At 34.7% G+C, this 13,109-nt stretch overlaps 1 protein-coding gene across 1 annotated transcript in view; it reads left to right on the forward strand.

Moving 5' to 3' along the window:
• The window catches only part of DST (dystonin), a 423,773-nt gene that overhangs the window by 372,947 nt on the left and 37,717 nt on the right, over window positions 1-13,109 (forward strand). The window contains 6 exon segments of the mRNA XM_078155307.1: window positions 4,483-4,680; window positions 4,991-5,119; window positions 6,481-6,651; window positions 7,965-8,120; window positions 8,347-8,553; window positions 11,733-11,852. Of these exon segments, the coding sequence (XP_078011433.1) occupies window positions 4,483-4,680; window positions 4,991-5,119; window positions 6,481-6,651; window positions 7,965-8,120; window positions 8,347-8,553; window positions 11,733-11,852 (981 nt within the window).

A 13,109-nucleotide genomic window follows, 5' to 3' on the forward strand; every position in this document is an offset into this window, starting at 1 on the left:
GTTAGCATAGTTTAATCATGAGCCATTCTATCTTCATTTGTCATGTCATACTAACTTCATTTGGATATGCTTTTTTTGATAGAATCACCACATAGTTAGGGGCATACTATAGAAATGAAATAATGAGATTCCAGGGAACTTTATAACAAAGTCATTCATGCTTTTGGACCAGATGGAAAAATGTTTTCTAAATAATACAGTTAGGTGGATTCAGAACTACTTGAATGATCAGACACAAAAAAGTCCTAAAAGAGTTATTAACTTGGAGAGTGTTCTGTAAGGAGGTACTCCAGAGAGCTGTCCCCAGCTCTTTACTATTCAGTATTTTATTAGTGACTTGGATGACTTAGTTGAAACAATTATGTGGCAGATTTATAGATGATATGAAGCTGGAAGTAACTGCTAATGCTCTTTCGTCCTATTTCTGATGAAGATGTAGCCCTTCTTGCAAAGGGGAACCCCTCTCTATAAACCTTTGATCCTATCCATTCCCATCTTCCTCAGTAGATTGCCTTCATGTTATATTCATATTCTCTCTCTCTTTCTTGCTTTCCTTCCTTTTCTCCCTCTACTCCCCTCTTTCTCTTATGTCTATATTTCCATATCTACTTACTCCCTCCTTGCTGCCTACATTATATTTTAATTTGTTTTAAACTTAAATACACAATAAGAAAAGAAAAAAAACCCATTGCCCATGTACACATGCCACATATGAGAGGATTCAATATAAAGCAATAAATTTCCATTTCAAGAAAACCTGTATAACAAATACTACACATTATTTTCAGTGCTGTCCATCTTTTCTTTGCTTCTTTGTTTTATTTTTATTTTTTTTATTTTTAGGCAGTTGGGGTTAAGTGACTTGCCCAGAGTCACACAGCTAGTAAGTGTCAAGTGTTTGGTCTGAGGCCAGATTTGATCAGGTCCTCCTGACTTCAGGGCCAGTGCTCTATCCACTGTGCCAAGTAGCTGCCCCCTCTTTGCTTCTTTGTATGTTTTCTTTTGTCCTCTGCTGTGCATTTTTTACTTTATTTTTCCTCCGTCCCCCCAGAAGGCTACAATTAAGCACACAGACACACACACACGCATATATACACACACATTATATATATATATATATATATATATAAAAATATATTTTATATATACACACACATATACATACATATATAATACACATACGTGTGATATATACATATGTATGTATGCACATACATATGTGCACACATATACACATGTATACATACATACATACATATACCTAGATATCCATAAATTACACTTATATACACATCCATACTCAAACATACGTACGGAAAACCATATTATGCTTATTTCTACTTGTCATGTTTCTCTGTATGTGGATAGCATCTTCCTTCATAAGTCCAACTTTTTCCATATTTTTCTAAATCCACCAGTTCATCATTTTCTGCACCACAACAATATTCTGACCCAATCACATTCTATCTGGGAGATTGTCTATGAGGTTTTTTTTCCCCAATTTTTCTTCATTCCCTCTATTATTGGCTACATAGGTTTTATTTATACAGAAAAAATTAAATTTAAAATAATCATAATTATTCATTTTACACTTCAGCCCTGCTCCCACCTTATAATATGGTTTAAGGTCTGATGTTGCTGAATCTAGTTCCTTCACATCTTTTGCCCCTGATTTCCTTGAAGTTCCTGACCCTCTGCTCTTCCAAATGAACTGTGTTATAATTTTTTTCTCACTCAGTAAGATAATTTTTTAGTAATTTAATCATGATGGCATTACATAGTTAGGTAAAATTATAATTTTTAAAATTATATTAGCTTTATCTACACATGCACAATAAATATTACTTCAGTTATTTAGATCTAACTTTGTATAAAAGGTGTATTATGTTTATATCTGTATAGTTCCTGTGTATGTTTTGGCAGGTATGCTCTCTTTTTTAATACTGTCTAATTATTTTATATGGTCTAGAACTATTGACTGAGCCAGAGTTTTAAAAGGTTAGAATGGTAGGCTAATATAATAAGATAAATTTAATAGGGATAAAAATAAAGTTCTGTATGGTTTTAAAAAATCACCTTCAACTGTACAGAATGGTGGAGGTGTGGTTAGAAAGTTCCTATGTAAAAGATCTGAGCCTTTTCGTATAAGCTTAATATGTGTCAGCAGTGTGAGTAGGTACAGTAAGTGAGGTGTAGTATCCGGAACAAGGGAGTTGGTAAGTTATTCTGCACTCTGGCCTGGGAGATGCTATATTTTAGAAGTGACAAGGCAGCTAGGTGGCACATCCCTGGAGACCTGAGTTCAAATTTAGCCACCAACACTTTCTAGCTGTGTGACCCTGGACAAGTCACATAAACCTGATTGCCTCCAAAAGAAAAAAAAAAGGGACATAGGAAAGCTATAGAGCACCTAAAGAAGGATGAATAGGGTGGTGAGCTACTCCACCATATAAATATCAGTTTAAGGAACCAGAGATGTTTAACTTGGAGAATAGAAGACTTATGGGGTTTGGTGTGATGTCAGGGTGAAGTTACCTCTTTATAAAGGTTTGACAAGCTTTCACATGGAAGAGAAATCAGACTTGTTCTTCTTGGCCTCAGTAAACAGAACCAGAAACAATGGATGGAAGTTGTAGAGAAGCAGGTTCAGGCTAGATTTAAGGAAAATTTTCTTGACTGACATCCTACATTTGAATGGTTTCCTTCAGGAGGCAAAAGGTCCCCCCCCCATTTCACACTGTGCCTGGGTAACCATTGTCACCATTGTTATTTGGGTGCTAGTTGGCTTCTGAGATATTATTCTGCTGTTCTCCGTTAGAGAAGAGAGAGTACCAATCCCACTGATGGAGCAGGAGAATGTGAAGAAGTATCCCAACTCTTACTGTTAGGGTAGCATTGAAACATAATATCTTCTCTGGTATACCAAGCAGTAACTTGGAATAAGATTTTTCATAACAGAAAAAGTATGTGTATTGTGGTTAGAGTTTATTAACTTGTTTTTACAGGGAGTAAAGATTATAGTACCCTATGGTAAATCAAAAATTTTCCCCAAATTCTGCCACCAGTTAGCTGTGTGACTTTGGGCAAGTGTCTCTAAACTCTGTTTCTGGGCTAGATCAACTCTGAGTTCTCTTTTAGCTGTAAATTATTTTTTTATCCTAATATTATAGCTCCTGGGCCTATCTTGCAAATATTTGAATTAACATATTGCTGCCACTGGAATATGTGAACGTACTTGACAAACAAATGCCCTACTGGCAAACTTTTGCAACATAACATGTTTGTTTTGCAGAGGCTGCCCTATAGATATTGTAGAAGCTATTCTTCAGTCTGTATTAGCCAAAGTTCAACTTTCTTTTCCTGTATGAAATGTAATATTTACTTGATGTACGTTGCACACATTGCTAAAATACTTCACAGTTTGTATGCAGCTTAGATTTCATCCTTTCCTGCATTGCAGTATTCCTACTTGGGTTCTTAGGGGTAATAGGACTCAGTCAGTAGGATAGACATTATCAGGGGAAGATAAAACCATATTCTCTGGTCAGTCAATTTTCGCTCTCAAGCTACCTTCAAAAGAACATGATTTTATCAGTACATTTGCTATCTTCACCAATACAAATAGCAACCCCTCCATGCTTTAGGTTAGACAGTCTTCATGAATCACCATGGCCAGCATACTTCATGACCTACTTGGGCCTCCACAATCTTAGCCAGCTCAGTCCTCAGAAAATAAACACTCTGTCACTGGGTCTGTACGTGAAGGTTTTCCAACTTGGCAAGACTTGTCAGAGCTTGTGTTTCATTGGCAGAGTATTGGAAGAACTTAGAGCTACCTGCATACTACAAGGCATTGAAGGAGGAGTTTAGTGGTTGCTTTCAAAGGATGCTAATTCAAAATTATGTGATTTTTTGTGAACATAGCAATTGCAACAGCATCCTGTAACTATAGTAACTGTATGATCATATAGAAGTATGTGACACTAAAATAAAATTTAAATTTTAGATTCTTGAACTACTGGGTTAAGACTTGAATGTCAGTGTGGATCAAGTGATATAGTAATTGTAAAGCATCTGTCACAGTGCCTGACACATAGTAAAAGTTATATAAATGTTAGTTATTATTATCATTATTATAATTTTTAGCAAATAAACTGGTGAATCTAATGTAGAAGTAATATTCAGCCCTGTTCTGCATACTTTCATTAGGTATGTGTGATACTTATCAAGTTGGAAAAAATTTTCAGATGATCATTTTTATGGGTGATAGTTATCAAATGTGTGTCTGTGTTTGCACAAACACACATATATACACACAGGGCAATCTGTTGTAATCTTAAAGACAAACCCAACCCAGTAAAGTTATAATGTTATTAACTACACAAACTTTGGTTGTTGTATATGTCGCTCTTAGCAGTAAATTAAAAGTAATGCTAAGGAGTGTAACTGATAGACACCTTGGTATCATTTTAATATTCGAAGGTGCTCCAAAATGATGTGTTAGCTCATCAGTCTACAGTGGAAGCTGTTAAGAAAGCAGGAAATGACCTAATTGAATCAAGTGCAGGAGAAGAAGCAAGTAATCTCCAGACCAAGCTGGAGGTTTTAAATCAACGCTGGCAAAATGTATTGGAAAAAACACAACAAAGGAAAAAACAGCTAGATACTGCTTTGCACCAGGTGAGCGGGAAACTCAAGAAACTTCAGCACAGCATTCAAAACCAAAAATAGCATGGGGTTCTTAAAGCTGTTTTCAGACTCCTGTTTATCAGAAACCTCTTGCTCTGTCCTGCAGCACTGAGCATTGGGATCACAGATATGCTGGTTCTTGTCCCAAATGTGACTTGTGAAGGAAAAATCTGTGAGGTTCTGACATTTCTGATAGCAGAGATAGATTTAGGGGGCTGGGATTACTTAAGCATTGTCTTTTATTTTCATTAGAGAATTTTACCTCCCAGACCTAAAGATTAAATAGCTTGTTTGAATTTAGGCACAAGGGTTCCATGGAGAAGTTGAAGATTTACATCAGTGGCTGACGGACACTGAGCGTCACTTGTTGGCATCAAAACCTGTTGGAGGATTACCAGAAACAGCTCGGGAACAGCTTAATACCCATATGGTAAGTACATCATTTCGAAAAGCTCTCTAGTTAGCCTGGGATTAGGAGATTAACTTTTGTAAGCACTTTTAGTGATTGGAAACTGTTTATAATGCGTAAGGTTTATAAAATGTTAAAAAATTTATAGCAGAAACAGTCAGTTTGTGAAAATACACAATTAGCTAATTATATGCCTGAAGGTTAACACAGCTTTACTTGTGAAAGGATAGTATTTCCATGTACACAAAATGATAGTTCATCAATTGGAAATAGAATTTTTAGATTTTAGTCCGATTTTCCCCCATAAGGGATTAAAAATTTATATGAACAATACTACCATTGTATGACTAATACCGTATTAAATCACTTAGGTGAAAAAAAAGTACAGAGGAATGACTACATTGCCCTTTTGGTACTCATTTTTTGATATCAAGTAATTGTCACAGTTTCTTGGAAAACATATTCCTAATGGCTTAAATGAAAAAAGTAACAAATGGTCTGCTTTTTTGATAATGGCATTGGTTAGCTTCATGTGAAAAGCCCTCAAGAGGGGCTTTTGCTTAATCCTAAATACAGAGCATGCCACATCTGTATTACTCTCTCCTTCCATGTTTCCATGGTATGAGGAAAATTACAACACGGTGCTGGTCAATGGGTTGGTTAATTGTTTGGTGTTTTTGCTAAGATGTTGATTTCTAATAAATTAGAGATGAAATTCTGTTGGATTTACTGACATTTCCGTTACACACCTTTATCAGAAGATAGTTTGGTGGTGGGGGAAAAAGAACCGGATTTGGTGCCAGATGACAGTTCAAATCTCGGCTCAGCTACTTACTACCTGTAGGCAAGTCATTTAACCTTTATAGGCCTTATTTAATAATTGAGTCCTTTCCGAAAGTAAACTTGTGATTCTTTATTTGAAATTCACAGAGTCACTTTATCTTCCCAGTAGTGCCCAACTATTTATTTTTTGGAAGGATTTACTTTTTCTAATTATTTTGAAGTGCAAGGAACTGTTTTACATTAGTGGAAAGAGTATCCATGTCAAGAGTCTTCCCATGTCAATGAAATTTCAGGTCAAGTTAAAAACAAATATACAAGTGAACAAATCTGATTTGTGAGTGGCTACTTAGGCTTATTTTCCAATACCAAATAAAAACATAAATCTCACAGATGGAAATTAGGATCTTAGAATGTATTATCTATTAAATTGTGCTTGAGATTTTCTGTTCTTAAGGACTTATGGAAAGGTGCACATCTGGATATGAATTACACTCCATGTAGAGATTATGTAATTCAGAGCTCTGGATTGATGACTTGGGGGAAAATGGAACTCTTGAATTTACTTCTTTACAATACTATTTTTTGATATCTTAATTTAGGAACTCTGTGCTGCCTTTGAAGTTAAAGAAGAAACATATAAGTGCCTCATGCAAAAGGGCCAGCAGATGCTTGCAAGATGCCCAGAGTCTGCAGATACGAACGTTGACCAAGACATAAATAACTTGAAAGAAAAATGGGAATCTATAGAAGCCAAACTCAGTGAAAGAAAAGTATGTGCATTGGTTAAAACTAAAGATAATGCTTTTTATCAGTTGTCTTTTCTAGATATGAATTATTTTCTATGTAGATATATCTTAGGAGCCTGAGAGTTTTTAATGTTTTATACTTATAAATATATTAGGAAAAATCAAACTTATGAGTTTTAAACAGTTAATGAAATAAAATTCTGTGTCCACACTTAAGAAAATAATCAGTAAAAATGGAACAATTACATTTTTACTTATATTTGTGTTTTCAGTAACTGTTTTTAGTTACAGAATTGGGAGCCTCTTTGATTGAATGAATAAATGAAAAAGCAGTTATTAAGCTGTTATTGTGTATAAGCATTGTACTAAGTCCCAGAACTACAAATAGGAAAGTTTGACAGTCCTTTCTGTCAAGGAACTTGTATTCTAATTATGGAAGGCAACACATAAATGAGAATTCACTTGCAAGGAAAATGGAAAAGTTTAGTGGTTCCTAAGAGACCAATGTCTGGGCCAACAGTAAGACCCAGAGCTATTTGGGATGCATCAGCAATATTGCTCAGATGGTGACGCCCTGGCATTGAGCAGGTGTAGCAGCAGGGCGAGTGGGTAAGGCCTGGTGAGCTAGAAGTAGTAGTGGTAGGGCTGATGCTGAACGAAGTTTTTGTAGGATTTGAATTTAGTCATAGTTGTGTAGAAGCTTAAGAAAATATTGAATAATCCACATAAAAGTTAAACACCAAAACAGCAAATAAAGGGTTCTAAGTAAGGAGATATAAAGTTCATGTTAAATTACGAATACATTTTTCTCTTTTTGTTACAGTTTGAAACTGCTGCAGTGAATGAGAATTGTTGATGGTGATGCTTTACTATAAGAAAAATGTTAGAATAGTAGGATACTAGATACAGTCTGCCTTTTAAGTGACCAGACGTGTTGAATTTTTAAAATATTTTATACTTTATAATTATTTTTTACATATTATTTATATTATATATTTTTATGTTATATATTTTGTTTTGTATAACATTTTATATTTATACAAAAATATTTTATATTTTTGGCACTTCATATTGACAATATGACTATAAACTTGCTATTTTTAGTAGTCCAGTTGTCAAATAACAAGATATAGTATACTGAAATGCAATGGCATACGATACAGTTCTCAAATGTTTTCTAATATTTTCACTGTGGACTTATTTCATTTAAAAAAGAATGGATGCAAATCATTCACTGTTAAATAGGAAGGCAGAGGAAGACTGCCAAAGAATGGCCAAACTGACAAAAGAACCTCTGAAATAGCATCAAGTACTAAATAGCCTTTTTTTCCCCCCAGGCTAAACTAGAAGATGCCCTTAATTTGGCCATGGAGTTCCACAATTCTCTTCAGGACTTCATCAACTGGCTTACCCAGGCTGAACAAACCTTGAATGTAGCTTCGCGGCCAAGTCTTATCTTAGACACTGTCTTGTTTCAAATTGATGAACACAAGGTATATCGTGAATCAGACAGATAGGATTTTCATTTCTCCTTTTCAAGATACTGGGAGGTTTCATTGCTAGAAACCTTCGTTTTAAGTGGTTTGTTTTTTTTTGTTTTGTTTTGTTTTTGCATTGTAGGTTTCAATCTTTTTAAGTGTATATTGGTATAGTTTTTGTAATTGCATATTATGTAAACATAGAAAAACTGTTTTACATGTGATGCTTTTCTCTGGAAAGGTCTTTGCCAATGAAGTAAATTCTCATCGTGATCAGATCGTCGAGCTGGACAAAAATGGAACCCACCTGAAATATTTTAGCCAAAAACAAGATGTTGTCATTATTAAAAATCTCTTGATCAGCGTTCAGAGTCGATGGGAAAAAGTTGTCCAGCGATTAGTGGAAAGAGGGCGAGCTCTAGATGATGCACGAAAGAGAGCAAAGCAGGTAATATAATAGCTTTTATGAAACTGTAAATTTAGCAGTAACTCATACCTAACTGTTAGAAAAATCATTGTATTATTCAGTCTTTTATTGCGGGTTAAAATAGAGATAAAAAGTCATTGCTGTGAGCCCAAGAAATTATTACTTCAGTTACAGGGCAGCACCCTAAGTACTGACATCTTTACTTTCTGCCCTTATATTGGCTTTTAATCATACAGAATAATCTGAAAAGGAATGATTATAGTCTGTCTCCAACAAGGGCTATTATTATCATCTGTAAAGACAAAACAAAGTTTTATTTGTTTTTGGTTAAGTTTTTTTCCTCTTAATCTCTATGCTCATGACCTACTTAACATATGTAGTTATTTATGTGGCTACCTTTTGTTGATGTCATAAAGGTGAAATTTCTGCAAAGAGATGGATTTGTTTTCTTCAAGACAAAGGCCTTTGAGGCCTATTCAATTTATCTTAAGACTTTTTTTCTCCTCTCTGAATTTTATTGGAAGTCTTATCTGTATCTGTTTACCAAATCTGTATTTCCCTTTCAACATTATAATAGTACTATCTCACAACCACTTGATAAACTTTTAATATTTTAAGCTAAAGCTTTATGTTTGGTCATATTTTTCTGGTTAAAAGGGTGCGATAACATCATCTGTACCCTTTTGGATATTAAAAAAATCAAGGCATCTTCCTCTTACACTCTTTTCATAATCCATACTATTTCTGTTTATAAGAGAAACTAGCTAGCTTCTGTCTTCTGATAGGAAGATAGCCACCTTGGCTGGGTGGGGGAAATAATTTTTTCTTTCCGAGGGCATTCTCTGTTATGGAGACTGAATTGTAGAATTGCCACTGTTGTACTTTATGTATCCTGCTCAGTCACAATTCTTATATGTCCGTATGGATCCATTGAGTACTTTCCTCTAATTCTAATGTCATGGGACCAGATTGTGTTGGCCTAGGCATGAAACTTTATAATACAGAAAGAAGGGATGCTTTAAACCAGTACCTCTCCACCCCAGCAAATATAAAGGGTAGAATTTGGTGCAGAAAGCAACATTTTTCGTCATAGACATTTTGCAAGTTGTGATTACTGTCATTACAAATGTGTCTTAGATAGAGCTAGTTATACAATACTACAAATTCCTTTTAACCAAGCTGTCCTCTGCTAAAGGTACTATCTGTTGGTAAGCATATGGAATTCCGTGATTGAGGTCTTTCCCAAGGCCAATTTCCTTTACCCCCTCCCATAAATATACAGCATTTGTTATCTTAGTTGATTCTCTGTGCAGACAATAGCTGTCTATGTTATATATGTGCATACGTATGCAAACACACACACTTCTTTAAATTCATTTTCCCCTTCTCTTCAACTTTTGCCATTAAAAAAAAATACCTCCTTCTCTCTGTTCCATTTGTGTCTTAAAGAAATACCTAGGTCATGATGATAAGGGTATGGGTAATAACTGCTAATTGGACAAGGAAATGGCCAACTGTTTTAGTATCTTTGCTAAGAAAACCTCTTGGACAATATGGACTATAAATATAGTCCATAGGGTCACAAAGAGTCAGACATAACTGAATCACCCGAACAACAGCCAATAATACTGCCAACAAACTGTTATCAGGGAAAAACAAAGTCAAGTTTTGAAGTAAAATTAGAGAAAAGAAAGAAAACCAGCATTGTCAACCTATAAAGCCCTTGAAAAAGCAGGAATATCTCTTCAGAATCTCCTAAGTGCCCCTCTTCTAGTTAAGCCTGGTTTTACATAAATGCCAAGATTCAACTTTCTTATTCAACTAGAATGACATAATGCAGAGAAAGCTGGTTTCAGAACTAGGAAAATGGTTATGTCCTGGTTATGACACACTTTGCCTGTGTAACCTAGTGTAATTGTGTGACTCACTTAATCTCTCAGTGCTTTGGGCAACCTTCTAAGACCTTAAGTTGCCAGCACTGATAAAAGGAGTTCCCTTACCTAGAAGTTTACTATGCAGATGAAATTTCAAGTCTAGTTCTTTATCCCTGTTAGCAGAACTAGTGTTATAACAGTTTTGATTTTTCTTTCCCTCTCTCCTTTCTCTCTTTCTTTCTCTCCCTCCTCTCTCTGTTTCACTTTCCCACCCCCTCTTTACGTTGCCTACTTAGAGTATTTAACAGCAGTAAGATTTTTTGCCTAGCCTGGAAATTTAACTACCATTTATAATGCTTTTTATATGAAGAAATAGTTCTGAATTTCCAACAATTGGCTTACCAGCCATCTTTTGATATGTGAATACTATGATTTTACAGACTGTTGATAAACTATAGACTCTCCGTAAAGGTGTTTGTATGTACAGTGTCAATGACTGTATTTCCTATAACTATGAATGTGGTAGGATGGAAAAGAGCTCTAAATTTCAGAACCAATAGAATTGGGTTTTATTTCTGATTTTAACAATGACTTTATAAAAGCTCTAATATCTTAAGAAAGCCTCCTCAATTCTGTGAACCTGTTTCTCATTTATAAGAAGAGGGGAATAGACTAAATAACTACTAGAACCCATTTTGCTCTAAAATTCCATGCACATATTACAACTGTTATTACTAAATAGTTCAAGTAAATTATCGGGGACAATTGCATTTAGTTGTGTGATCTTGGGCACAAATTTCTTAGTCTTTCTGTGTCTCGTTTTCTTTATGTGTTAAATGAAAGTATTGGACTAGAAGATTTTGAAGTTCCTTGCAGCTCTGATTCTACAAAAATTTGTCTGCCCTTCCTTTGTATCACTTGTATGGTGAGGAATGAAAAAGTTCCCAATTCCCTAAAGAATACCAAACCTTTTCAGGGTGAAAAAGCAGGGAGAAAATTCCCTTAGACACTAATTTAGTTAGTAACCAGAAGTAGTTCTCATTATTGTCTTCAAACATTTTTACAGTTCCTTTCAACTTTCTCAAATTTTTGTTCAAGTTTATGTGTTTGAGACATGAGACTCTTGGCCATTATTAAACCCTTTTTATCTTTCAGAGGATGTGCTAGATTTAACTTAAATCATTCAAAAATATAAACTCTCCTTTAGTATTCATTTATGTCTATGTGGAAAAATTGTAGATTCTATATATGTAGTTCTTTCAGTTATGTTTTACCTTATATAAATTTATAGAATGTAAAAATAATGTTGTTGTTGTTTTTTGGTAGTTCCATGAAGCTTGGAGCAAACTCATGGAATGGCTAGAAGAATCAGAGAAATCTTTGGATTCAGAGCTTGAAATTGCCAATGATCCAGATAAAATAAAGACACAACTTACACAACATAAAGTGAGTCTGAAGCTGAAAAAAAGGAAGCTATCACATTGCATTATGATGTCATTTTCCTACCTCAACTCATCATGTTTTGGCTAAACCACTAAAAAAAAACTATTCAGTGTAAACTAGTGGCAGATTAAATACGGTATTGTCAGATTTCAAACTAGATATCTGGACTAGATGACTTCTGAAGTCCTTTCCAATTCCATATTTCTAAAATAAGGAGCTGTTTTCCAGATTGTTCAAATGGTAATAATAGTCTCTTCACACAGAAACATTTTTTTAAGATAGCATATTCATTAGGATCTCTGAAATTGTTATAGAAAGAAAATTCAACATGGCAGCATATAGGTGTTCTTCATATTAGAAAATGGAGTTGTCCACAAACAAAAGAGAAAAAATACTTAAAGAATTTGCAGTGGTTAAACCATTATGTTTTTAATTGGCCATCCAAATTATTTAGAATTATGATTTGTGAATTGAGTGGAGAGGATTAAAATTAGCATCAAGATTTGAAGCAGTTCTTGAATAAAAATACTTACATCTTTCCATATTCTATTTTTTTCTACCTGGAAAGTTTTCCCCCCTAAAACCAGTGAAAAAGGGGGGAAATTACCCTGCCAAAAATGGTATTTTTAATGTTTGAACTCAGAAATGTGATTGTTTCTTTGAATAGGTTAGAGTCCATCTCTGCGATATTGATGTAAATTTGATTGTACGTAAAGCTAAATTTCATTCTTAAGCTGATCCTACCACAATCAGTATATTTAGATGTCCTTTCTAAGTAGTTTAAAAAGTGTAACATGTTTATGAGCTTTGAAAACTGAGTTAGAATTATATCATATTTATGAATTGCTCATTAGCATACCTAGGACTCATAGATGTTACCAAGTAACAGAGGTGGCTATAAGAACTGTCCCGCAGGGCATATGGTCCATTTGTGCTGTGTTCTTGATGTGTTGAGTTTGAGATTCCCATGGCATAGATTGTTGGAAATGTCTGACAGGTAGTTGAAGATGTGGGATTAAAGTTCAGTAGAAAGAGATGATGTCTGGGTATTTGGACTGGGATTCATCCTCATAGAAATAGTAATCAAATCCATGGAAGCCAATCACATCACTGAGAGAGTATAGAAAGAAGGGCCAAAGACCAGGGAAAGCATGGCCAGCAACATTCCAGAGTATAGCCTAAATCTGATTAAAATGTAATTGGAAAATATCAAACAAAATGAATATACAATAAAACACAGATAATGCTAATATGTGGTTT

This window comes from Phascolarctos cinereus, unplaced genomic scaffold (assembly GCF_003287225.1).
Source record: "Phascolarctos cinereus isolate Bilbo 61053 unplaced genomic scaffold, phaCin_HiC Scaffold_5;HRSCAF=322, whole genome shotgun sequence".
In the NCBI taxonomy this organism is placed as follows: domain Eukaryota; kingdom Metazoa; phylum Chordata; class Mammalia; order Diprotodontia; family Phascolarctidae; genus Phascolarctos; species Phascolarctos cinereus.